General features: G+C 45.5%; 1 protein-coding gene across 1 annotated transcript in view; it reads right to left on the bottom strand.

The window, feature by feature from the left end:
• The window catches only part of CACNA1A (calcium voltage-gated channel subunit alpha1 A), a 123855-nt gene that overhangs the window by 58900 nt on the left and 38208 nt on the right, over nucleotides 1-26747 (bottom strand). Inside the window, exons 17-26 of the mRNA XM_063120511.1 lie at nucleotides 25425-25565; nucleotides 23626-23827; nucleotides 21086-21250; nucleotides 20587-20697; nucleotides 18781-18864; nucleotides 7441-7557; nucleotides 6923-6988; nucleotides 5096-5211; nucleotides 4266-4416; nucleotides 1717-1844 (exon numbers count right to left, since the gene is read on the bottom strand). Coding sequence (XP_062976581.1) covers nucleotides 1717-1844; nucleotides 4266-4416; nucleotides 5096-5211; nucleotides 6923-6988; nucleotides 7441-7557; nucleotides 18781-18864; nucleotides 20587-20697; nucleotides 21086-21250; nucleotides 23626-23827; nucleotides 25425-25565 — 1281 coding nt within the window. The remainder of the gene's footprint in view (nucleotides 1-1716; nucleotides 1845-4265; nucleotides 4417-5095; nucleotides 5212-6922; nucleotides 6989-7440; nucleotides 7558-18780; nucleotides 18865-20586; nucleotides 20698-21085; nucleotides 21251-23625; nucleotides 23828-25424; nucleotides 25566-26747) is intronic.

The raw sequence follows: 26747 nt of genomic DNA, 5'->3' as shown, positions 1-26747 counted from the left end.
AATTTGATCTAAGATCATGGGTCAAGTCAAAGTTGATCAGACCGATGGGAGACTTGGGTCCCAACTTGGGCGTTTCTTCCACTAGGCATTGCTGCCTCTCCAAAACTCACACTAGATCCTTTGTCACTGTACCCTGGACTTTAGGAGCCCTGGGATTCGGACCAATATTTTACCTCCTTCCTTTTTATTTTTGGGGTTATTAATAAATGCACAGAAACCAGTGCTCAGGCGGGGGCAGACTCGGAATCTCCTGCCCCTGCACAGCACAGGCTTCCTCATGGACGCTCCCTCAGCTGGGCTTGGCAGGGTTTGCCGGTTAGGGCTGGCAGCGTAAACAAACACATTAAACCTGGACACAACGGGCACTCACTCTCAGCAGGGCACAGGGATGACAAACAATACCAAGAGAACGTTGGGTGGACCTTCTGCTAGGCGCCAATGATTACAACTCTGCTGACTGTGCCTGTTTGCAGCAGCAGAGTGCCTGGCCTCCTCCCCAGCAAACCAGAGACAAAAATTACAAGAACTGTATTATGTGCCAGAATGGAAGGCCAGGCCCTAGCAGACACACACACACACACACACACACACACACACACATCTCTACAGGTTGAAATATTAGGAGTGTGTCATCTATCGCTCACAGAGCTACTGTGTGCATTTCTTTAATGGTTGAACAACATATAATACCTGTAGTTTTTGTGCAGGTTGCAAAGCTAGTACCCCAGTAACCCTGCTTTGGCCCAGTTGCTGCTAACTTGGCACAAACCGTGAAGCATGGCCACTGGGGCTTCATTGAGACCAGAAATGTCTGGCTCAAATATGGCTAGTGATGTTACCCAGTTCTCCTACTATATGGGCTACGTAGCCCACCAGGCGGAATAGGGAAGTGGCACACAGCACTCATCATGCCCTTTGAACATATGGGGCAGTGTGAGTGTGTGAGTGTGTGTGGACTTGACAGAATCCAGCTGCAAAACCTAAAATTAAAAGAGGAAATGTTAATCAGCAACAAACCCCCCACAATTGCTTCTTCCACTCACTTGTTTCTAGTGAGACCCACAGAAATTAGCCAACAGGAATGGAAATGGGAATGGCAGAGTGGCGGTGGCCACAGCTCCACGCTGATGGGAGCTCAGCTAAGGTGGGTGACTCACAATGGAGCTGCATGCAAACAGAGGCAGGTGCTCCAGTCTCTGCCTCAGCTGAGGTGCCCGCCTTTCTCTCACAACACAGCAGGGAATGGCCATCCCTATCAAGATAACTTCCTATCTTAGCTCTGTAAGAATAGACAAAGCAGAGGTTCCTATTCACCATTCGTGAACAGAATTCAGGAGTTCCAGCACCTATTCCATCCCTCCAGGCTCTAGTCTGCTTCCCTCCCACAAGAGGAATAAGAATCCCAAAGTTGATGCTCCTATTTGCTAGAAGCCCGTCCTGTGCGAAGGGAACAAAAGAACCTGGGTGACTTGGCTTCTACTGCTTTTGTTGCTCTAACCACTAGATCCCAATTTCCTGCTACAGTTGGACTTAGCATCCAGGAATCTTACCTTAGCGCTAAATTCAGTTCTCCTCCCTCCTCTGCCCCAGTTCTCCTTGTTAAGGAGGCTTATCCCCAAGCATGGATCAACCTGATCCACTTCCCCAAGCTTTTCTTGGGTAAGGACAAGGGTTCTGAGTTCAGCGTTGGGAAAGGCAAGTTAGCTATGTCCTTACCAGGCAGCAGGGTCATACTCAGCCCACACACGCACATACTCATCCAGGTGGTGGGGCCCCAAAATGGAGGAGTCCCGGGTCAGATACTCAAAGTTGTCCATGATGACAGCCACAAAAAGGTTCAACATCTGCAGTATCAAAGAGGAAGAGAGAGAGACACAGGCAGGTTCAATAACTGGCGTTTCCAGGAAATATGCTGAGATCTTTCTTGCCTCTGACTGATGCCCAGGCAAGATAGTCACACGGGAACCAGAGTCCATGTGAGCTCAAGTAGCTAATGAGAAGGACCAACATGGTAATAGGTGGCACATAACTTCTCTCTCTCTCTCTCTCTCACACACGCACGCACGCACACGTACAAAAGCCCTCTCATTATATATAATAGCAAGAATAGACATAAACACACTCACATACATGCAGATATGCAGACATAAAATCAGCATATTCAAACTTGAAATTAGCACACATGCGAGTAGAAACACACATTTCTGTTTACCCGCATACACTCTGTGTTACTCAAACATACACACAATTTGTCATAGGGCCAAGACCGCTTGCCCACCTCAAACCACCCTCCTGTGGTTGCAGCCTTCACCACCAGATTGGATAATACTCGGGAGGTGCAGGTGCAGGGCCCTTCTTGCAGCTATAGAACAGCCTGTTCGACATCTGAGAAGTGACAATAACAAGAGGGAAGGAGCTAGAATGGACCGAAAGGCTGCCCCTGCCTCCTGATTGACACTACGTCTAGAGTGCAAGGTCAGGGCAATATATATATATATATATATATATATATATATATATATATATATATAGAAAACTCAGTTCTCTGAGTGCTGATCCTTAAGTAGCCCAAACAACAACATCCACACACAAGAGGGAGGGATTAGCATGCTTCAGGAATATCCCCCACCACTACCCTAAGGAGGAGTGAGCTTGCTCAATTGCCACAGAACACGGGCTGAATGCGGAGGTAGGTGGAAGGAAAACTGGTGTTATGTGTGTGCGTGGAATGCAATATTGAGCAGAGATGCTAGGCTGGGTTGTGCAGGGTGAGAAAGCTTCTCCAACTAGTACCACAAATGAGCGACAAAGCAGAAGTGACCAATGCTAGAGCCAGGGTTCTAGTGGTCAATACTGAATTGCAGGCCCTTGTCATGACAGTCTCCATACCCCTCACACACCCCCCATGCCCAGGAGGTTCCAAGAAATGCAGGCAGCTGCCTTGATCCATATAAATAAAGCAGTTTTAGCAGTTTTAAGTGCCACCAGGAGCAGGCCTTTCATAATGCATTAACTGCATTAATGCAACACCAGGGCCTCAGCTAGACTTACCTGGTATTGCGTGATAGAGGGGTGAAGATCTCGCGATATTTTTATCGCGAGATCCCCCCTCTGTTTACACACAGTGCGCAACAACCTTGGAGGGAGAGGATGTTGTGCCCGCCAATTTTTTTTAAAAAAACACACACACCAGAAGATGCGCACGAGCGTTTGTGTGCTCAAAGGTAGATTTTTTTTTAAAAAAACCCCCAATAATTTTCCTGCTCCCCACCCCCACCCCCCATGGGGCGCAGAGCTCCTCAGGACCTGTGTGTGGGTCCCGGCTCCTTGTGAGTAACCGCAAGGAGTCGGGACAAACTGTGATGCCCGCACACAAGTACCGTGGACTCGGGATCAGCCCGAGACTGCAGAAAAAGCGGGCTCAAAGGGCAGGGCAAGATCCTGGGGAAAGGGAGGGATCATTCCTCTCTGATCCCAGGATCCCCTGTGCCCAGGTTGGGGAAGGCTGGAGTAGGTAAAGACAGGAAGACAGTCTAGAACAAAGTGGGGAAAAGTGAGCCCATAAAATTAGCAGTAAGGGCTGGTGTTTACTCCCCAAACCTATTTTTTTAAAGGCTGCCTGAATGTACCTGCTGGTTTGATAGAGCCAGAAACACAGCACTAAAATCTACAATTTTAAAGAAAAATGTATCTTTCAGAACAACTTTCAAATGCACTTGGATTGGGGTAGGGCGGGGGAAGAGTGTACAGCTCAACAGCAGGGATGGCCCAGGCACTAACCAATAAAAGCATGTGATACTTGCACAGCCATAGAAGTGTTAGCTGGAAGGAAACTTGTGTTTTCCCTGTGACAACAACATACATGTTGTGAAAACACTTGAATGCCTGGAAAAAATGCCTGGATGGATGCATATAATGCTATTTGGACTGCCTTTCCTGCCACCTGTGCCTATTAAAATGCATGTGAACCACCATCCAACACTCTGATAGCACCCAAGAACTAGAGGATATTCCTCTGCTTCCCCTCTGCTACTTCTGTTACTGTATGGTTGATAATTTTGAAGAACATTGAAAGGGGGGCGGGGAACCTGTTTGTTCTGTAACAGAAAAGATGCCCATATACCCACATCAACTGCCCATTATTGCACATTAGGACAATCAAGTTGGAAAAGTCTTTAGCATGAGCATTCATTGTTCTTTCCACCTATGTAGCCTGGTCCCATGTTGCCTCCCCCATTTCATCCCCCTTCTGCCCTTTGACTCACCAAGAAAGAGCACAGGAAGATGAAGGAAACAAAATAGAAATACGCAAACTCATTGCCACACTCCTGGCCTTTGAGGTCTGCTTTCTCATCACAGGGCTTCCCACTCAGACAGGCGAGCATGATCTCATGCCAAGCCTCACCTGTGGCACTCCTGGGAAAGGGAGAAGAAAGAGGGAAAAAGCGAGTGAGCACTGGAGACCCATCACATCCAGAACGGCAGCATCTCCATCTTATGAGATGCTGCAGTATTAGTAACCAAAGACCCTGTTCAGATGACACACTAAGCCACCGTGGTTAAGCATTTTGAGCTAAATGTTGTGGCTTAGTGTGTGGTGTGAACCATGACTTAGCATGTCGTGTGAACCATTCCTAAACAAGGTGGCTACATAACTACTGTTTAAACAGGCTCACTAACCATTTGCTGCAAAACGGTTAGTGATCTAACCATGGTTTGGCATGTTGTCTGAAAAGACCCAAAGGCTCATAAGCCTTGGGCGGACCCAGTACTGAAACAGCTGTCTCTAGAATAGACTGTGGATGCTAGTTACAGAAGGATCTCTTGACTGTGATGTGGAAGCTTGGCAATACAGATCCCACCCCCACCTCCATATATTATGTTGATTCAGCCCCTTTGTGGGGAGGGGCGTAAGAGGTCGTTTAGAGCGCAATCTCTGGTCCAGTGCCTAAAGACAGCCGGTTTGGTCACGGCACAGTTGCTGCCCTGTCTCTAGAAGGCTACACTAACTTCCGCCTTCGGCAGGGGCCAGCCCCCTTGTGATCACAGCAGGACCAACATGAGCTTCTGAGTGATGCGCAAAGGCTGGGCTCACCTAAAGAGAAGCATTAGGGCTTGGAAAAATGTGCGGAAATTGTTGTGCTCGGTGATGGCAGGCTTGTCATCCTCAGACATGTCCTCGTCATAATCAATGCTAATGTTACCAAAGACCTGAAGAGGCAAACAAACAAAAAACAAAATGAACCAAAGTGCCTCCAAATGCAAACATACGTCTCCGAGAAAGAGTCGGTCCCCCAAAGTTGTCATCTAGTGGTGGAAGAGGCAGCATTTGCAACCCTGGATGCCAAGTGACCTATCAGCACGGCTGAATGGGGCTCATCTACACTGTTGCAGGGATTTAGGAGGTTACAAGGTATCCTGCTCCAGACTGGGGCCTATAGGGACCATGCACAGCAAGGTCTGCAATGGACTACAGATGATCAGGACCGCAGACAGCGTACAGTGGGGCATCTTACAAGGGTAGACTAGGTGCAAGGCATCCCAACAAAAAGAGAGCCAACTATAAGCTTTAAGTGGTCCAGCAGCAAGGCGGGTGCCACAAGAGGAATAATGCTTGGACTAAAAGCAGCTGTGCCCTGTTCCAGAGGTCCCATCTCTTAGCAGGGCTAGGAGCCCTCCGCTGCCTCTGATCATGGCGCAGTGGCAGAGGGATGCCCTCCCTCCCTCCCAGGCTGCAGGTAGCTCTGGGGACAAGTCCACTGAGTCAAGGAAGGGAGGGCAGGGCTACATCCTCAGGCAGACAGGGTGGATGCATTATGGCTCTTCGGATCTCCCCCTGTGAAGGGGACTCTGGGTGTTTCCAAAAGAAGCTTTTATAGCACCATCACTCTGCCTCATTTTTACAGGGGGACCAGACGATGTTACCTTCCAGCTGCAGCCCTCTCATTTCCCACCACTTTCTTATCAGAAAAAAAAACTGTTAAAGAAGGAAAAATGGGATGGTTGCACAATGCTTTTTGATTTGATGGCAACAGGAGCCCCCTATTTGGAAGCACCCACTTGGCAGGCGGTTACGGTGGAGGCTCTTCTCCTGGGGATAGTTCCTGAACCCCATCCTCCCCATCCTCCATGTCATCAAATCTATTCTCTGATAGCAAGGGCTTGGTGGGTGGTGGTGGTGTCTGAATCCTGGGGCATGACCAAAGGACAGTCCAGTGACACAATAAGGTCAGATCAACACGCAAATCTTTGCTTTAGCTATCAGAGAAGGTGAGGCTATGTTATATTGGCAACACTGAAGTACAGCTATAGCAAAGACTGTAGTTATAAAATAGCTAGCTGTCTCCAGCCACACAAGCATTTACCATGTAAACATGAAGACTTCCAGCATATTGCATAAATGTGGTGATGATGCATTGGCTGTTGCTGGTGTCCTGCATGCTTGCCCAGTAAGAACATAGGAAAAGCCATGCCGGATCCAATAAATGGTCCATCTAGTCCTGCATTCTGTGCACAGTGTTGAACCAGCTGCCCATGTTCCCCAGGCACACTGCCTCTGATACTGAAGGTATCTTATAGCCATCAGGACTAGTAGCCATTGACTTGCCTAATCCCCTTTTAAAGCCATCCAAATTAGTAGCCATTACTACATTTTGTGGTAGCAAATTCCATAGTATAACTTTGTGCTGTGTGAAGAAGCACTTCCTTTAATCTTCCCTGAATCTCCCACCAATCAATGTCTCCCTTTCCACGTCCTCTACATCAGTAAGGCGTCGTGCAGTCCTTGCTATGTTAGATCACACTTTCAGAAGTTCAGAAGCCCCAACATAAAACCAATAGTGTTACTGACCCTGTGCCCTGCTAGAGGTCTTGCAGCATGCATGGTGAGACCCAGCATGGGATGAAAGCTTATTGCACTTACCTGCATTCCAATAATGGCGTAGATGAAAAAGAGCATTGCAATCAGCAGACACACATATGGAAGGGCCTAGTGGAGGGAAACACAAGCATACGCTTCATATTTTTAACGCAACCACACTTGTTTTACTGGGAATATAGGCCCTTGCTTCCCACATCAGCTCAATGAAAAGGAATGCTTGTAGGCTGTACCACCCTCCCCACAATTCCCACTGCATCCTCTCTCCTGGCTACAGAATCCCTGCTGTGATCGCTTACCCATGTAAAAGGGTGAGCCAATGGAACACTACTCATGAAACATGATTCAGCGTCAGCACCATGGTGGAAGGAGCCCATGACTCCAAGTTCATGTTAATAGGGTGGAGAATGAAAAGGTAGGTTGATGGTAATGAATGTCTCTAGACATGGCCTCCTAAACCTTCTGCACTCCTACTCCCTTTCATCCCTTCCTCCCCCATCCCTGCCCCAACTTCAAATCCCAAATACTCTCAGAATTAGTAACTTATTGCTCTTGATCATTACCTTAAAGGATTGGACAAAGGTCCAGAGCAAGATGCGGATGGTGTAACCCTGTCGGAGCAGCTTAATGAGGCGGGCAGCTCGGAACAGCCTAAGGAAACTCAGGTTGATGAAGTTGTTCTGGGGAGATGAAGGGAAAGTGGCATGAGCAGGATCAGGATGTGGATGCGGAGACAGCAGACCCAGGGGATAGGTGAGAAAACAAGCCCAAACCCACCCCTGCAGTCGTTAGTAAGATTAGTAAGGATGACTGAGAAGCAAAGAAAGGGAGAGGGATCACCCACATGAAGATAACTAGCATGATAATAAGGCCACCCCTCCCCTTGGAAAATCATCCACTTGGGAAATCCATGATCCAGGACTACATTTTTGTAAAGCTACCCACAACCAAATGCACTGATTTTTTTTGGACACAAGCAGGTAGAACATTATTGTGTGGCCTCACATCACACATGTTCTGCGCACGCAAATCTGGAGAAGGGAAAGCAAGACAAGTGCCAGTGAGGAAGAGGACCATTGAGGGATGATTGGAGACTTGCAAATGTATCTATAAGGTTCTGGATGGAAAATGCATCTCCCCTGTGCATCCAACAGGTCTCGGGTCACACACCCTAAGGCCCTGAAGGAATGAATGGTCGTTAGCAAGTAATTTGCAGCTAAAAGCAGGATTTGATCTTCTGGCAAGATAGGAAAAGCAAATATTCCTGTTGGGTTCACCAAGATGCATTTTTACCTGTCTCCCTCAGGGGAAATGGCATATAAGCTTCTGGGACAGAAGGAATACACTGCAGTGTGACTGTATACTTCCTAGCTGAGAAGTGCTCTGTGGCCAGAAGCTCACCACCATTGAGAGCTACAGATGCCCAAGGTCTGTTGGGGTTAGGCAATGGAGCTTCTGGGCTCTCTCACCTGGGATGGGACAGTATAATTGTGTGCATGTGTATATCTCTGGCAACTGTACCATTAAGACCTTCAGACTCTTTCTACAATTGATCCAGTTAAGGTTGGGAGAAAGTCCTAGGCTAGGAAACAGTCACCAAGGATGTTCTAACCTAGATGCAAAGTGCCAAGTTATTATTAGCTAATGTAACAAATGTTTGAAGTCTATCCTTGGGCAAAAAGACCTTGCTCTAGAACCCAAGTTTTAGTTTCACTATGGATGATTATTCATCTCTGTACCACGGACTATTGCCAGTTCCCAGATTGACCCCACCAGAACCAGACTTTGGCCTAATCTACACCAAGCAGGATATTGCACTATGAAAGCAGCATATAAAAGGCAGGAGCCACACCAAGCAAGATATAGCAGTATGAAAGCGGTATGTGTCAATGGGCCCCAACAGTTTTCAGTGCACTTCAATACTGCTATAAAGCAGTAGTGTGGCTCCTGCCTTTTATATACTACTTTCATACCGCTTCCATAGTGCAATATCCTGCTTGGTGTAGATGAGGCCTTTAATGCCTCACTGCGTGTACAAGGAATAAGAATGCTGGTCTACAAGGGGCAGCCCAGTTGACTCTAATGGATCCAGAGGGCTCTACCATGTGGCTTTATTGTGATCTGGGTGACTGGGCATACTGGAATATCTGTGCAACATATATCACAGGACAGAATGTAGTTGCACCAACACCAGCCATGAGACTTGTGTATCTACCTGTGCTACAAGCCCCCCCCCCAATACACAAACAAACTCCCAATAAAACTGCACAAAAAAGTAAAAAAAGACTCAGAGACTACACATGTCAAGAGACTGGTGTGAGTGCTCAACATATACTTGACTTGCTGCGTGCCTTGCTCTGTGATTACAAAACAAAGATTAAGGCGTTGCCATGCAAATTACATTGTGGAAATTATAAGACATCAGGCCTTGCAGCCAAAAAAAAATCCAGGTAGTAGGCTCTATTACAGCTTCCAAAGGAACCTAGCACTACATCTTCACTCTGTGTGTGTGTGTGTGTGTGTGTGTGTGTGTGTTCCCAGAAGCTATAAGCCCATCCCTCTTCAACGCTCCCAAATGGCTGACCACGTAATTGGGATTTCAGTGCTCATGCATGATGATAGTGGCAATGGCTTTATGACAGCATGCAATAGGATGAAACCAATTTATTAGACTGCCAGGCTCAGATCATGCAGGACAAACAGAAAGAATGTTATACATGCAGAAGGAAAGAGGGACAGGTAGGGGAACCACCACGTCTATTCACGGTGGGAAAGCTACATCCACTCTGACCTCTGGGAACAGTGCAGCACCCCATTCTTCCTCTCCCACTAGCCAGCGTTTGCCACCTTCTGAGGTTCACTTCCAACATTACTTTTTAAATGCACATGTCTTGGGGCCAATAACTTCAGTTTGGAATCCTTCAGTCAAAGAATTTATCTCTGTAGTTTTATTTATTTATTTATTTATTTATTTATTTATTTATTTTTAATTATTATCCCGCCTTTTTTCCTCCAGGGAACCCAAGGCGGCTTATATTATCCTCCTCATCTCCATTTTATCATCACAAAAGCCCTGTGAAGTAGGTTAGGCAAAGAATGAGTGACTGGCCCGAAGTCACCCAGTGAGCTTCATGGCAAGTAGGGAAGTGAGACCAGATCTCCCAAGTCCCAGTCCAACACTCTAACCACTACACCACACTGGATGCCCACACTGTGGTGTAGTGGTTAGAGTGTTGGACTGGGACTTGCCATGAAGCCCACTGGGTGACTTTGGGCTTGTAATTCTTAGGCCCTTTCTACACCATATCAGTGTAGAGGGAGGGAGGTGAGAGTATCCCGCGAGATCCCGATCGCGAGATCCTCCCCTTAGTCCACATGCGGGTGCGACATCCCAGGAGGAAGGAGGGTGTTGCGCCCGGCATTTTTTTTCAAAGGAGATGAGTGCATGTGCCCTCCATCTAAACATAAGTGGTTTGTGTTTTTTTTAAAAAAAGCCCCAATCCCACTCACCTTACCCCACCCCCACCCCGATTCCTCCCAGCCCAGTTCTTTCCCTCTACTGATCCCCGCTGCTTGTGGGGAGGAGGGAAGAAGTCGGGACGGGCGGCCACACCTTCCACAGTCTCGGGACGATCCTGAGACTGTGGGAAGAATTGGGTTTTCCCAGGGAGTATTTATCCCAGGGAAACCCCGTTCTTGTCCCTCCTTCCTCCCGGGAGTCCCTGTGCACCATCTGAACACACAGGGACTCAGCCGTGACCAGCCCAAATTTTCGGGTTGGCGTAGAAATGGCCATAATTTAAACCGATAAGTGGATTTCCACCCTGCCCTTGCTTTTTGACACTCATTGGCCCTTAGGGCTTCCAGGACACATGACAGCAGAAGCCACTGAACTGGCAAAAATCCTGACAGAGTCTATATCTAGCAAACCTCTGCTCCCTTGGCTTCCTGGCCCACAGTACCCACTCTTCCAAACTGTATTTGACTGCCCCCTTCCTTTTTGACAGAAATATAATCCCAGTCCTACTTTCTTCTTGCCTCCTGCTGTTTTTCCCCCCAACTCTGTGTCTCCACCACCCATTTTTTTAGGCTTCTGCTTTTTTTAGGCTGTTGCCTACTTTTTTCTTAATCTCCCTGCCCCTCTTGGCCAAGCTTCCTCGCATACTTCTCCCTAACCCAAACAGCCACCAAACAGACCCTCTTGATCTTAAACACTGCAAAATTTCCTCAGAGCTATCTCAATATTTGCCTCATCTCCTGTTCTCTGCCCTTCTACTCTGCCTCCCCCCCAGCCCCATTCTCCACCTGTCCGCTCTTCTGAATCCTCCACTCCCCAATTCATTACCTATTCTGTACTCATCCTTCAGCCTCCTTTCCTCTGAGCTCCAGGTCCCTTAGCTTCTCTACATCTCAGGACTTTTCCACAGTTCTGAGCATTCCCCTGTGTATAGTTTGAATCCCAGCCAAACTGTCAACTTCACCTTACTCATAAACTTTGGACTTAAACAGCATTGTCCTTTGAGTAACTGAACACTCAGAACCATTGCACCAATTCAGCCAATCGGTGTCACAGGCTTCATTTCTACATGTAAAATACAGATGTGTAGAAAAACTGTATAAGACAGATTGGGTGTGTGCCTGTTTCACTCTGAAGAAATGCAACCAACAGATCACCTTTATTATTTTGTCAAATGAGTGAAACAGACACATAAGCAATCTTTCTTTATTGCTGCCCACCCAAGCCTTAAAATCAGGCCAATGTCGTGTGTGTGTGTGTGTGTGTGTGTGTGTGTGTGTGTGTAAGTAACATTGGATGTGGCCCTGAGAGTTAAAATAGGGGTCTCTCCTTGACTGACCCTCCACCAGGAAAAGGAATAAGCTAAATTCCTCTCAGCTTTCCTAAATGGGCTTCAGGCTATTGCCATTGTAGATTTTTTTAAATGGTATTTTCCTTCTTGTAAGGGTCAATTCTATTTCAATTTATCAAAGTTGGTGTGTGTGTGTGTGTGTGTGCTTGGTTGACAGTGCATGGTGCAGTATGAGGACCATAGTGTCAGCCCAGGTGTGTTAATGCAAGGGTGTGTAAGTGTGTGTGACACACACACACACACACACACACACAGAGATGAGTTTTCTGCACACATGGAAAACATTGTGTTTGGGGGTGATATCAGATAATACATAAGATATTTCTAGTGTTTGATGTGTGATGGCTACTATACACATGAAAATTTTCATGAGATTTTGGAAGTCATAAAGTAAGGACTATGCATAGGATACTATCACAAGTTTCTCCTTGAACAGCAGCTGACAGTGGACCTGGGATAGAACCTGCCTTGCTATAATTGTTCCTATTGCTGTTGTTTCTTGACCCTACCTCAGGCACCGGCATCTTTTATAAATTCCTAGGGGAGTGGATATTGACCAATACTGAGCAGCTAAGAAGGCAATTAGTAAAAACTTGCTTTCAATTGCAGTATCCTTGCTTGCATGCTCTTCAGTTATTCACTGCCTTACATGCAGATACTGCTGCCACCTGTCCACGTAGGCATCCTTGTAGGAGGCCTATTCTTCCCATTGCAGATTTCGGATCAAATGGAGTCATCCCTTTAAACCAATCTCCCCCAACTTGGTGGTTTCCCAACGTATTAGACTACAACACCCACTATCTCTATCCAGCCAATGGCCACAGCAACCGGGGAATGATGAGAGTTGTAGTGCAACACAACTAGAGAGCACTAGGTTGAGGGAGGCAGCTTTAAAGGTCAGTACTGCTAAGGCTGCAATATTCCTCCACTACAGCATCTCCTTGCTGTGGAGTTACTGGAAACAATATATGAATCTGAGTAAGATAAAGTGAGTGACATAAAATGGGGTTGGGGTTGTGGTGGACTGAAAGAACAAGCTGGCCAGCAAACTGCAGGCATCTTTGGCTCAGAAGGTCATGCAATGTGCCAAGAAGATGCTCTTCATTAATGTAAGGCACTTAGGGTTCAGAAAGTAATCAAACCAACCGGATCCTAGATGCAAATGTTGAGATGGAGAGGATCAGAGGAGGTCAGGGAAGGGTGGGTGTTTTAATACCGCAAGTTGAGTTCCAACCAGCAAACGGAGAAAGGCAGAAGGTAGTGATTTCATTTTTGGTGATGGGAGAGGGAGCAGGGCGGGGAAGTTCAGAAATATTCATTGGCATGGACACACAGACCGGTTCATGGATGGACAGATGGATTTTTCATAGTGCATTTTGATTGGATGACATTTTCAGAGGGTGTTGCGCCAAAATAGAACAGTATAAAGAGACAGCATGGAAAGAAGATAAGACAAGAGACACAGTCATTATATATCACACATAGCCCTGGGGAAGGAGACACCTAACCCACCCTTCTCCCATACATGCCCCTTTCTCCTGTCTGCGTACATGTGAGGGAACCCATGATCCTAGCATACTGAACCTTCCTAGCCAAAATGTCTGCCTGTGTGGCTTTATTTCTAGGCTTCCAGCATAACCAAAATTGGTGCTGAACCTCCGTATTCTAGGAGGTGGGATGAGAGAGGGAAACTGAGGCACCTGTTGGAATAGGGACTGCCACGAGTCAATGGCAGAGGCAGCACTAGGAGTGAAAGTTACTTACCATGACAGTTCTGGGAGGTCACACCTTTGAGATTGAGCACAATGTGCCCCTAGACTGAACACTATCTACATGGTGAGACCATACGGTGGCATACAGAGGAAGGCTCCTTGCAATTCAAGGTACTTGTCGGTGGCTTCCATTTCCCCTTTGAGCAGTCAAACAAACTGTCATCCAACCACATTGGAAATGTGGGAAAGACCCCACATGTATGAATGTATGGTGGGGAAAAGGGGCACCCCATTTGTAGTAAAAGAGATGACTCAGCAACCACAGGGTTATTGCTAAGCATGTTGGAATGGTTCATTTTAAGGGTGCTTCTGGACCGACGGCTCTTAGCGTAACTGATCAAATGGCATTGGGCACTATTCCATCTTTTCTTCTTTAACTGATTTTCTGTGGCAAGTAAAAAATATGGAAGAAGTGGTGGGAAAACATGGGAGGGTTACAAATTGAAGACGACAATGTCTGGATGCCCTGTAAAAGTCTATGAATGAGGCAGGGTGATGGCACAAGAAAAAGGCTGAAAGCACCCTAAATCTCCCTTGGGTGACTGCAGCACTCTATTTCAGTGATCTAGTTTCCATAATCACCTCAGTCCATCGTGGCTTATCCAGCCACAGTGTGTTGCAGCTCCAGCCAGGCTGCTGATACAAATCCCTGCTGCCATGGCTTCTCATACGGTCCAAATCGAGCGAGGGTGGCTCATTGGGATGGTTAACAAACCACCTCACAACCCTACAACAGGCCAGGGGTTCTAGGTGGTTTGTTAACCAACAAGCCACCCTTGTCAGGTTCGGATGACAAGAGAATCCGCGCCTGGCAAGAGTAATTATTCAAATCAGCTGGCACGAAACTGGCACACGCAGGGTGGATTAGAAGCCACCGTCGCTTGTTAACTACCCTGTGATTGTGTGAACTGGGCCAGTTTCAGGCACACATCACGTATGGAAGTACCTGTACTTTCCCCCCACATAGTGTGAGTTAGTGTGTTGTGTGAACAGTCCCAGTGATTTTAGGAAGGGCAGATTTAGATTGGAGAAATGGTAACCAATTCCCACATGGGGCTGGGAAGTGGCAAATAAATAAGTAAAAAATCCAAAGAAGATCCTAATCATGGATCTCCCAAATTATGTCTAATTTGGCCTAAAAATGCAAGACTGACAAAGGGATAACATAAAATGGTATTAAGGCTTGTGAGGCTTGCACTGAAGAAACAGGTCCATTCAGAACGTGGGCCACAAGGAGGAACTTATGCCTGTTTTAATTGAAAGTTCTATATTTTCTCTGGGAAATCTCAGATTTTATCTGCTACATAGATTAAGCCAGATATATCAAATGGAAGCCAATGTTTTTACTTAGGGATTTTTCTAGATCAGGTGGGAGGATGGATTGCTCGCCATCAGGGCCACTGCAGGGCGGATGATGTCCGTGGGTGTGTCCCTGCCCACTGACGGCACGCCACATACATGACCATGACTATTGGCAACATTGCCCTGCCCCATTTCCCATCCTCTCCATGCCTTTTCCCAGTACAGAGAAAGGAACAGAGGCTTCTCCTGGCACAGGCAGAGACACTGCATGAAGCTACTTGGCCTACACCAGCAAGAGTAGCCCCTTGGAAATCAGAGATACAATCCAGGATGCTTTATGGGGGCAGGGGGAAACCCTCAAGCACGTGAGGCTAGGAGGCTAAGTCCCACCTCCTGGAGGAACCCCAGAGGCTCCAGATTGGGGAACCCAATGGGGTGGAGGTTCTGCACCCGTTCTAGATGCTCCTCAGTTAAACCAGTTAACAGACATTAAGGCACAAGTGAGCAGTAAGTGGATGGTTTCCAACGCTGGCCATCTGCCAGTGGAAGAGAAAGTGCTTTCAGAATGGATTTCCCCTCTCCCCTACAGCCCCCGTATGCCCCCAGTTGTGATCCAGAGGGTTGGGGGATCCTCTAGAGCAGATATGGAGGGGCTGCAGAGGGAAGGAGAGCAAGGGAAAGTCCCACTGCATGAGCAGAAATCCACCTGCACATTGTTGCATTTAACTCATTTGTCTTTACTAAACCAGATCTGAACATTTGTTTCTCAAATTCTTCTTTTATTATAGGAACAATTCATATATTTAGAAAATGTATATATTTAGTAATATTTTCATTAAATTAAGTGTGTCTGCTAGGAAACCATTCCATTTTCTGTTACGTTAGCATGTGTGTGTGTGTGTATTTATTTGATGGCCTATTTTATTTTGATGTTTTTAATACAGAAATGCCTAAGGGTAATATTGTTACTAAAGAATAGATGTCGGGACTCTGCAACAACCAGCAGAGGTACTGGAAAGGTCTGAGTGCCACAAAGAATGCCAAGGAAACAATCAGCCATAGGAGCTGGGGAGTTAGGCTTTTTAGCACCTTTCAACCTGCAGAAATGCATGCTTTTAAAGACATTTTTATTTCTACATTAATTTTAAGAAAGCATTCTCCTGTAAGAAATATAATCTCTGACATGGATTCAGGTAATTTCAATATCTACTTCATAAATGCAATTTTCTCCTACAGTATTTTAATAATACATGATAGAGGATAAGGTCTCTGTTGTCCAAATTCTGTGATGTAGCCTTTCTTGGTGTACTGTATTTTGCCTTGGCAAGACATTCTCAAAGCCAAAAACCTGCCTTTGCAATACCTTCTTGAACCACTCTAAATTCATAACTAAGCTACCGCAGTTTTCTCTGGGTAACCTCCTTCTCTCTTCATCAAAGTGTACTTAAATAATTCTTTAAGTCCTAAAGAAGTGATTTGCCATGTCACACTGAGAGATCTAGAAGAATGGGCATTCTTTGAACTTGAGAAGAAATAATACATTCTTGTTTCTAATCAAGAAATGAAGATTCTTGACCACCCCATGAGAGAAGATGAACACAGCATACCCTGTAACTGTTTCCTGCACATCTGCTCACTCTTTCTTAATCAAAAGCACACCCATTATCTGTGAGGGTATGTGAATAAGATAATAATAATAATAATAATAATAATAATAATAATAATAATAATAATAATTCTGTGCTTGCACAGTGCAAATGAAACACACCCACAAACACCCACACACACAGAGGCATTTTGCAATCACTGGGAAGTAGTCAAGCCATGTATATCTCGAGCGTCATCAGATAGGGGGGAAATTGTGTTTCTCTACCGTTACTTTCCCCCCTGCTTCTGTCCCATGATACTTCCTTTCTTCACATGGGGAAGAAAGAGGAAGTAAACAATGGCTATGTGGCCCATTTGGTGGTCACTCTTATTGCACTGCTTTTCCTGTACACAGCAGGAAATGGCGGCACATTTTGCTTCCCAAAACCCCCCCGGATTTACCAGGGTCTTGTTTTGTTGTGGAAAGAAGACTAGAAGGAGCAGGAGGTGGATGGCATCATCAAAAGGACCCTCAAAAAAACACGAGCATGTGATAAAATGCTTGTCTGATGACGCTTCTCTTCTCTGGGAGAGACCTTCCCCTCTCCCCAATCATTGCAGGAGCTTTTATGTATTGCCTAAACTAAGGACCAGGAAGACTGTCATTACGAAAGCCCACTGTGCAAAAATGACAGCAGAATTTTGCACTTACCACAGGCAATTAGCCTCTCTGTGCCTGGTAGTACCATATAACTTGTGGAAGCCTTTCCAACTTGATGCCTCAGTTTCCCTAGAGACCATATGGCTGATGTGATGCTGTTTACTAGTTCATCCATGCTGGAAGCATGCATTTTAATTGCACATTGACTTGTGAAAGGGAGGATCCTTCTGACCTTCAGTCCTAAAACTCCCTGAATATTCTGGTGATCTGTTACACTGTACTATTTCAGGATCCCCATTCAGACCCACCACCATCTCACTGAGAGCTAAACTACACATGACGTGGGAGATCTGTGACTGGATCTCCCAACGACTTTTTCTTTATTTCAAACCTACAGAAGAGGGAGGCTAATTCAGCTGGGGAAGCAGCATGGGGAAGGAAGGCTGAGGTAGAGGGTTTCTCCTGCTGCCATGTCCCTGACTGGAATCATCACTCAGTTGCTTTTAGCCCAGTTGAGGAAGAGACAGTATGGGTAACCTGCCCTTCCCCCCTTGAATGAGACAAAGCCGGTTGCAGGCCCTTCTGCAACTTGGACCCTGGCAGTTGTATGGGAGAAAAACCGATTCCAAGAAGTTCTGCAAGGAGATGGCCGCTACAGTGCTGTGTGCCAGTATGCAGTACAGCCTGCCGGTCTTTAGGCAATTCTTCTTTGGACTTCGGGAGGGCAAACTCTGCGGTGTGACGTTATCTATTTGGATTCAGATTCACCCTGGTTAATGCCTTCATAAACACCTTCTATAAAGTGACTCTGGATTTGTCCATGTACTTCCCACACATTACAGTAAAAGCAGGTACACGCATTAAATAGTTATGGTGATGTGTCACCACCATCTTACATGCTATGGAACAGAAGTGAGTACATGACTCTTAAAACTTCAAAAGGGGGATGATGCCACAGGATCGCAGTGGGCAGCCTCCTCTGTGGGGTGGTATTTTGGGGTCAGGGGAGGCTTAATTATTTAATTTCTGGCACCACATGAGCCTTTATCCTGGGGGCCACTAGGCTGTCCCAGCTCACAGGTTTGGGAATTATCGAAACTAATCCTTTGATTTGTGTACACACTTTTCCTGTAACATGCAAAGCAGCCCTAAGTTCAGCTGCTCTAAAATTGCAGCTGATGGCAATCGCCATACTGAAAGGACTGAACATTTCTAGCTCTCTCACTAGGAAGAATCTGGCTCAATGCTGGTATAAACATCTAAGTGGTATGACTTTGGCCTCTTCATGCTAGTATTAACTTTCTCGTTTGAGCAATTCTGAAGTTCTGTCAATGTAAAGGCCTTCAACAGAATGAGCCCACATCTACACTGTTGCAACACTTCCTCTGAGCAACAGGATTTGCACAAATATAAAACTTTTACTGAAGAGTGGCTGAAAATGTGGGATTGGTTGTTAGCATTTTGAGAACCTATTCCTGGAGAAAAGGAAAACTGCTCTTCTGTTATTTGCTAGCCAATAAATAAATCCCACAGGGCTGTACTTGTACTTCCCTTCTCTGGATTGTACTCCCCTTCTCTTGATTTTCCAGCCCCTGTGCTAGTAAGGACCCAGTTCAATGGGGTGAAACTCTCACGTTTCAGTTCTTACTCCCCACTCCCTGCAAGATGCCTCCCTCCCCCGTAATGTTATCCCCACCACAGTTTTGAACTTACCCCAAACTCTGTCACTAAGATGTCTGTGATGCTACCCAGAACTGTGACAAAATCAAAGATATTCCAGGCATCACGGAAATAATTCTATAAAGAAAGAACAAAACAAAGGACGAAAAGGAACAGCCACACAGCAGCAAACAGGTGACAACATTCAATCACGACGGAAGCCACAGCGACGAGAACAGAGAGACCTCCACCCTGGCTACCCTTGCAGTCAGCTCCAGATTACCTTTTGGGTGCACTCCAGTTCTTGCAGTGGAGATTGCAAAAGGAAATGGAAATGCTAGCTAGGGGGTTCTTGTCTACACCACAATTCCCTCCGCCCCGAAATAGGGGATAGAGGGGCCTGTCTCATGGAAAGCAGCTGAGTTCACATTCTCAAAAGGCCCATGGGATCTTCTCCATTGGCCAGAACAGGTTGGGAGACAAGGGATGTTTGCCTGCAAAATTCGTCCTGTGAACACATGAGGCAATGCCACTGCTCAGTGAGTCTAAGGCCTGTGACATTCTCAGGCAAGGAGCCCGCCAGGAACACTGCCCCTTCCTCCTGCCCCCATTTATTTGCATGGACAGTCACATAAACATCTAAAAAAATAAATACAACACACATACTGCACCTGGGGACTGTCCCAGTTGTCAGCTAGGTTTCTCTAAGAGGAGAAAGCCTGTTGTCTCCAAAGCCTGACATAGTAATTGCAGAGCTGTTAATATGTGAATTACACCAGCTCATCAAACTCCGCAAATAGCAAATAACCAAGGATGGGATCAGGCGTGAAGGAGCCCTTGCCAGCAACTAATTTTGCTGGAGGGCCACTCTCTGAGCTGAGCAGAGAAGTAAGGAGTGTGCAGCCAAGGCTCCATCCCTAACACCCTCAAAACGGGCTGCTGCCAAGTTCCATTGCCACAGATTCTCACAAGATTGATTGTAACAATAAAGGTTATCTCTCCTATGAAGTTGTGGCGTGTGTTTTTTTTTTTTTAAAAAAATTCCTTACAAGTGTCCTTAGAGACCAAGGGAGTCTCTGCTCGAAGGTCTGGCTGCTGAACGTAAAGGCTTTCAAATCAGAGCCAAAATCTTTATCACAGACTTAACACTGAAAGTGCATACCGTTCCTCTTAGCTTGTGCCTAACTGGCCTTTTGAATGGCACATCCATCTCTTTCATGTAGAAGCCAGCAACCAAGTGAACTTTGTATAGAGGCCTTTACTGTTTCTGGCTTTTTCTTTCGTTGGCTGCAACTTTCATAGGGATTATCTGGAACCCCACCCAGCAAGAATCGTCTCTAAGTCATGGGGCTGCTTGTATCAGCCCAAACTTTGTGTTACATTTGAATTATTTAAGAGTCGTCCTTACTGCAGGGCAAAAGCCAGAGTTTTAACTAGAATTGCATGGAAGAATATGAGGCTTCCAATACAGGAAGCTGAGTGTCCTGGTGTGATTAGTTCTGTAGCAACAGAAGCTAATCTCTTGTCTTGGCTACGCTCCTTAGTAAACGTACCAGTTCCCAGTGGAAGTGTTGTTCATTTCAGACACTCCCTCAAGGTGAAGGTGTTTGGTACTTCCCATGCTACCACCTCAGATGTAATGCCTGAGGGCCCTGAAAGTTGTGTTAAGCCATGTAGTGGGACAGAAAATAATAATAATAATAATAATAATAATAATAATAATAATAATAATGTGTAATATACTTTATTTCCCTCCCTGTTCCCTCCCTGTTCCATAATGAAGTGGATTGTGTTTCTAATGTTCTGTAGTAGAGGCCTTCGTTACTATTTCTCATGAAGTCTAGCAAAAGAGACACTTACCAACAATCCAAAAGCGATGATTTTCAGAATACACTCCAAGGAGAACAGGGCGGTGAAGACAATGTTGAACATCTTTAGTAAATGGTCGTATATGTTTGTGGCATTGTAGAACTATTTGGGAGGGGAAGAGAGAGGGGAGAGAGAGAAAGCAAAGTCATGAAGGATGGAAGAAAGGTTAGGAGAAGGACACCAAAGTGGTAGGAGCAATAATCCACAAAGCCAAGGCCAAAGTGAGATGCTAGGTAAATCTGGTACTATAAGATCCAGGACTTCAGGATCGGGGCTAACCAACATGGTCAAGAAGAGACCGATGGAATCAAGTTAACAGGAGCTCAAAGGATCTTGAATAGATACAGATCTGGGCTATATCCAGTTGCATGGTGTTCAGAGCTCAGACCACTATACAAGATTCATATTGGCTCCATGGTCTATCAGTAGGGCAAAGCCCATGCGGTGTACACCCCATGGATCCCATGTACATATTGACAATTCTACTTACTTTCATCATTAAGACAATGGTGTTTAGGGCAATCATGGCCATAATGGTGTACTCAAAGGGTGGTGAAACCACAAACTGCCACATACGGTACTGAAAGCTCTGCTTGTTCTGAGGCATGTGCCGGGTGAGTGGCTTGGCGCTGATAGCAAAGTCAATGCAGGCTCGCTGTGAAGAGAGGATAGAAGAATAGCAGTGAAGAAGGGGGTGGGACTCTTTCAAAACACAGAAGAGGCCAAGGAGAAAAAGCAAGCTTGTATTCTCCCTACTTTGGAGAGTGTAATTCCAAACAAATAACTTTAGAGTCTGCTTGGCACAAACTGGTTGGTTTTGCCCTCAAGTCCTTCTTTTACTGACTCAGGAGCTGTAAGGCCTTACTCCAGAATATGTAGCAATATGTAGCAATGGTTTCCCTATCCTAGGGAAAATATACCATTATGGATCCACAATAACTACTACTGTAAACACTGATTTAACACCATTGGCATCACAAGTGCCTGATGCTATAAGCACACAAGAAGGGCCGTGCTGGATCAGACCAAGGGTTCATCTAGTTCAGCATTCTGTTCACACAGCGGCCAAACAGGTGTCAACCAGGAATCCACAAGCAGGACACTGGTGCAACAGGATCCTTCTGCCCATGTTCTCCAGCAACTGGAGATCCGTGAAGGCTGTATCTTACATTAATTTTGAAGGCAACATTGTGCACACATCAGTGTTTTAAAATGTCTGCAAATGAAATGTGAGAGGATTGAAACATGCAACTATGGCCATTTCTACACCTGGCTTTCCCCCCAGAATCACCCTGGAATCGTCCCTGTGCATGCAAATGACACACAGGGGACGATTCCTCCATTTTCCTGGGAAAATCCTTAGGTGTAGAAAGGGCCTTTGTCTCAAGGAAGATGCATTTTCTCTGGAATTGCTTCTGAAATTTGCTAAATAAGAATCTTGCCTAGGGAGTAGATACATGTCACTTTCCCTACATAAAGTTGGTCCTACGATACCAAAACGTGTACTTGTATTTTCTAAAAGAAATGTGGGAAGTGGCCCTGAAGAGGTAGCTCTGCTGAAATCCATGAAGGAAAACTAACTTGCACTGATGAAGGTTGTAGCCCAACATCATCCCAGAAGCATAATTGGCCAATTATAATCTCAATCAGGTAAATCCTATTTCTACCCATGCAACATCTACAGGATTCTCACCTGAATAATCACCTGGCCTTGGTTTAAGATAGGGATGGAAAACTTACAGCCCTATCTTAAATCAAGCCCTATCTTAAACCAATCTCAAAAGCCCCTTGTAAGTTCAGACCTCACAAGAGCAATCCTTCCCCAGCAGTCCATTGGGAGGGCAGTAAGAGGGGGAGGGAGGGATGGAGGTGGAAGGAAGGAAGGGAGTGGCAAAAAGAGAAAACCAGGTGCTCCCACCCAGGCTTTTGCTCTGGCCCTGCTTGCTCCTGGCATGCAGTCCCCAACTGATAAGGAATATGGGAAGCTGCCTTATACTGAATCAAACTATTGAGCTAAATAGCTCCGTATCGTCTACACTGACTGCCAGTCACTCTTGAGGGTTTCAGACAGAAGTCTTTTCCGAGCCTTAGCTGAAGACGCCAGAGGTTGACCCTGGGAGCTTTTGCATGCAAAGCAGGTGTTCTACCACTGAGCTATGGGCATTCCGCCCCCCCCCCCAGGGCACGTGGCCCTCAACAGAAAAAGCTTCCCCACCTCTGCCTTAAGAGGACACTAAGGTTTCCCAACGGCAACTGGTTGTGGTGAGTTATGACCATTCACAAAGGAAGGATACAAGAGTGGGACTATATAAGCATGCCACAGAACTAGGAGAGGGATCTTCTTTCTGTTGCGAGGTGTGGAGGAATAACCTCTTGATACCATCTCTATCCTGCACTTAGGGAAATACCAATGTCCTCCAGCTTTATGGATGGCAGCAAGAGATGATGCTGACATGTCAAAAAGACACATCATGGCCAAGGTATTATTAGTATTGAGGGTATGCAACCAGGGACAAAGTGTGCATATTATCTACAAATAAGCTTGTTATGTGATTTTATTGTTATTATTATTTATTTCATTTCTTGTTTATATACTCTTGAGACTTTCAGTACATGGGGTATCATTGGGCTTGTCATTTTAAAAAGCAGCTTCTGCACAGTATATTTTGATGTTATTGTCAACTGTTTAGACTTTCTTGTGATGAAGAGATGGATGCAGCTCAAAATGCACTGGGCTGCCTGATATTATTTTCTGTATTAAATCTGCTTTGCACTCTGACTTCTTCTGCCAACAAATTTTCATTGCTGCAAACCACAGACTCGGTCAGTATACTCAGCCCCCTCACTCTCTGGGTTCACCATGCAGATTACTTTTCTACCAAACCAGAGTTTTGAAACTGCCATGAAGAAATGGAGGAGATTCTTTAAGAAGCTTTCTGGCTTTTAACAATCCCCACTCTTTTCTACCAATGCAGCCTTTTCATTTGGAATTTCCCCATGGCACAGTGCCCATCCCAACACATGCCACACCTCATTCTTCTCCAAGCTGTACTCCTCCATCATCTTGTCCCCCTGCTCCTGGAAGGTGATGATGATTAAGGCCACAAAAATGTTGACAAAGAAAAACGGGAAGACCACAAAGTAGACCACATAGAAAATGGACATCTCCATGCGATAACCAGGGCTAGGGCCTTGATTCTCATATGTAGCATCCACCGAGTGCTTGAGGACACTGCAGAAAAAGACAAAACAAGGAGAGATGGAGAAAGAAAATGTGGGGGGACAGAAAGAGTCCTGCGAATGATCCATCAGTCTCACTGCCCCACCAAGACAGCAGCAGCAGCCGATGCTTCTGAGTCATGTTCCAGATATTCAAAACTTAAGCGGATATGGGATAGTGTGCCTTGACACCTGATAAGCATGGACTATTTATAACCCCAAATCAGGAGGGCTCATCACCGGGTGTGTTGCGAGGCACTTAAACAATTCAGGGCCCAAGCCCATAGGACATGAACCTGCATAAGATTTACATGTGTTGATTTATACCTATATGTGCATATGTAGAAATAATGACTAGGATTTATTTATATTGCACCAGCCAAATAATTTCTCATCCCAAAAAATCTCAAATAAAATGAATTCTTCAATTAATTTGTACCCTGCCCTAGATCACCCCAAACCAATGAGAAATATTTCCCCCTAAGCTCGATTGCTGTGCAGGGAGAGATTTGGGGGTGAGGTGTTCTAGCATATGAGGAGGGGAGAGTTAACCCTTCCCTCCCTAGTTGCAAACCCCCCTTGAAAATCTCCCCCTTCATGGCAATTAAGCTACGGGGGGAAAAACTTCAACTGGCACCAATGGACACTCAGGGCTCTGGAGAATCGATTCAGGGCCCTGGGAAATAGAACTGGTGCTTTGACCCCATGGACCCAGGACTACAAGGCTCCTGCTCATTGCCTAAAACAGCTGCACCATTTACTGTAGTTTGAGATTTCTGTCACTCAGTGAGATGAATTTTAGTATGCTCTGAATCCGAGCCAGAAATTCTGGAAATCCAGCAATCAGGGCAGCTGGCAGAATTTACTGTAAGTGGGAAAGAGATGGGTGGGAAGGCAGCACTTACCTCTTCCTCTTGGGGTGCATAGAGGAAGAGGAAGATACACTCATTTGTTCTGGTTCTCTTTCCCATGTGGTTGTCAATGCAAGCACTGGCACTTTTGAAATGGAGACACCTTCTAACAACTCTGGTGTTTGTTTGTTTTAATTAACAAAAAATATATTTACAAATCTGTAAGTCAACAAAACAAAATGTTAGCCTTTCCAAAACCAAAGGTCAATGTGAAACACAGAACATTACATTCCAAACATTCTTTGTACATCTGTAACTGCAGTTTAACTGTTTATCTGTGCATGTGTCTTCCAGAAATTAATAAACCGCTGTGCTTCCAGTGGCTTTCTCCTTCTTCCTGAGATGGTGTTTTTATTTATTTATTTATTCATTTATTTATTGCCTTTTTATACCGCCCAATAGCTGAAGCTCTCTGGGTGGTTCACAAAAATTAAAACCCTGAAGAGCATAAAAACAACCAACGATCTAAAAACACAAATACAAAATACAATATAGCAAGCATAAACCATGGTGGATAAGCTTAAGCTCATATGTGACAAAAGTGGTTTAGTGGTGGGTGGGAACTCATCCAGATAATCCATGCTGGTTCAGACCTGGAATTGGTTTAGTCCAGCACTCTGACTCCAACAGCAGCCAACCAGGTGCCCCATGATTACCCCTTTGCATTCTAGTGGATCCCCATTTTCTTGACTGACTTACTCTGGCCAGCCTTCTCCTGTAGATACAGTGAAGAGAGTAAGAAGTGCCCACAACACGTTGTCATAATGGAAATCATATTTCCTCCACTCTCGCCTCTCAGCCTTCACTTCATTGTTCTTCTCATAGACTAAGTACTCTCCCCTGAGGAAAGAGATCAACAAAAAACATTTGAGGGTGTGCTTTTACAATGGAGTGTGGTCGATTTAGCCAGGGTCTGCCAGGATGCAAACAAATCTCATTGCCAGCAATTGCAGCTCCAATCTCCATGTAAGTTGAGGAGAGTCTGAATCTTTTATTCATGTTATAAGATTGTGTCAAAGATCAACCTGGATAACTCTACAGGAGCTAATAATTGGACTTTCGCTAGTAGAAGAGCCTCAACTCACTGTGTTCAAGTGGGGCGGATTCACTTAGCTCTTACATGATCGGTCCAAATAGATTAAATCTGTATAGAGCAGAGGTGGTTCAGTAAGCAAGCAATCCTATACATACTTACCTGGGAGGAAGCACCATTGAACGCAATGGGACTTACTTCTGAGTAGACATGAGTAGGATTATACTGTAAAAAACTTGGCTTATATTGATTCACATCAGTTTAGGACGTGGTTTAATGGAATTACACTGCATTAATTGAGATAATTATGAACTTCTAATGCAAGCACCAGCATACAATTGACTCCATGTTCATTCAGCAAGATGTAATAACTTCAAAAGAGTTGTAATGGATAAGCATGCTAAGGCCACATGGGCAATAATGGCAGCATATGGGTACAAGGGTGCCTAAGACATTTTAAGCAGGGCATTTACAGTGCTCCTGGAGTCTACTACAGTGCTCCTGTAGTAGAAAATGTCCATGGGGCCCAGGGGAACAAGATCAGGTGACAATATATTGGAAATTAAGGTAAGCAAGAATGTAGAAACATATAGATGCAAAGCATAGTTACAGATCTGATATGTATGATATGACAACCTCACCCATGGTGAGTTGTTGTGATGTCTGAACCCAGCATGTTTTCCACAGTATGGCTTATTACTCACAAATAAGCCACCCTGAGAACCCATGGGTTGCGGTTGGGCTGTTTAGGATGCCTTATTTTCAGTTGGGCTGTTCAGGATGCCTTATGTTATGTCTGAGCCCAGCAGGGTGACTTCATCATGGTTTGTTGGGAATGGCTTGAGAGCCACCCAGCAAGAGTGGCAAAAACCCCTTCTGCTCATCATGATCACACTAGTGCCACTGGCATCCTCCCTCATCCCTTCTCAGTGTCCTCTGCCCTATGTCCCTAAAAATCGAGCAGAAAAGACACCAGAGAGTATCCCAAA

Source organism: Elgaria multicarinata, chromosome 3 (assembly GCF_023053635.1).
Source record: "Elgaria multicarinata webbii isolate HBS135686 ecotype San Diego chromosome 3, rElgMul1.1.pri, whole genome shotgun sequence".
In the NCBI taxonomy this organism is placed as follows: Eukaryota; Metazoa; Chordata; class Lepidosauria; order Squamata; family Anguidae; genus Elgaria; species Elgaria multicarinata.
This window is presented reverse-complemented; position numbering and strand designations above follow the sequence as displayed.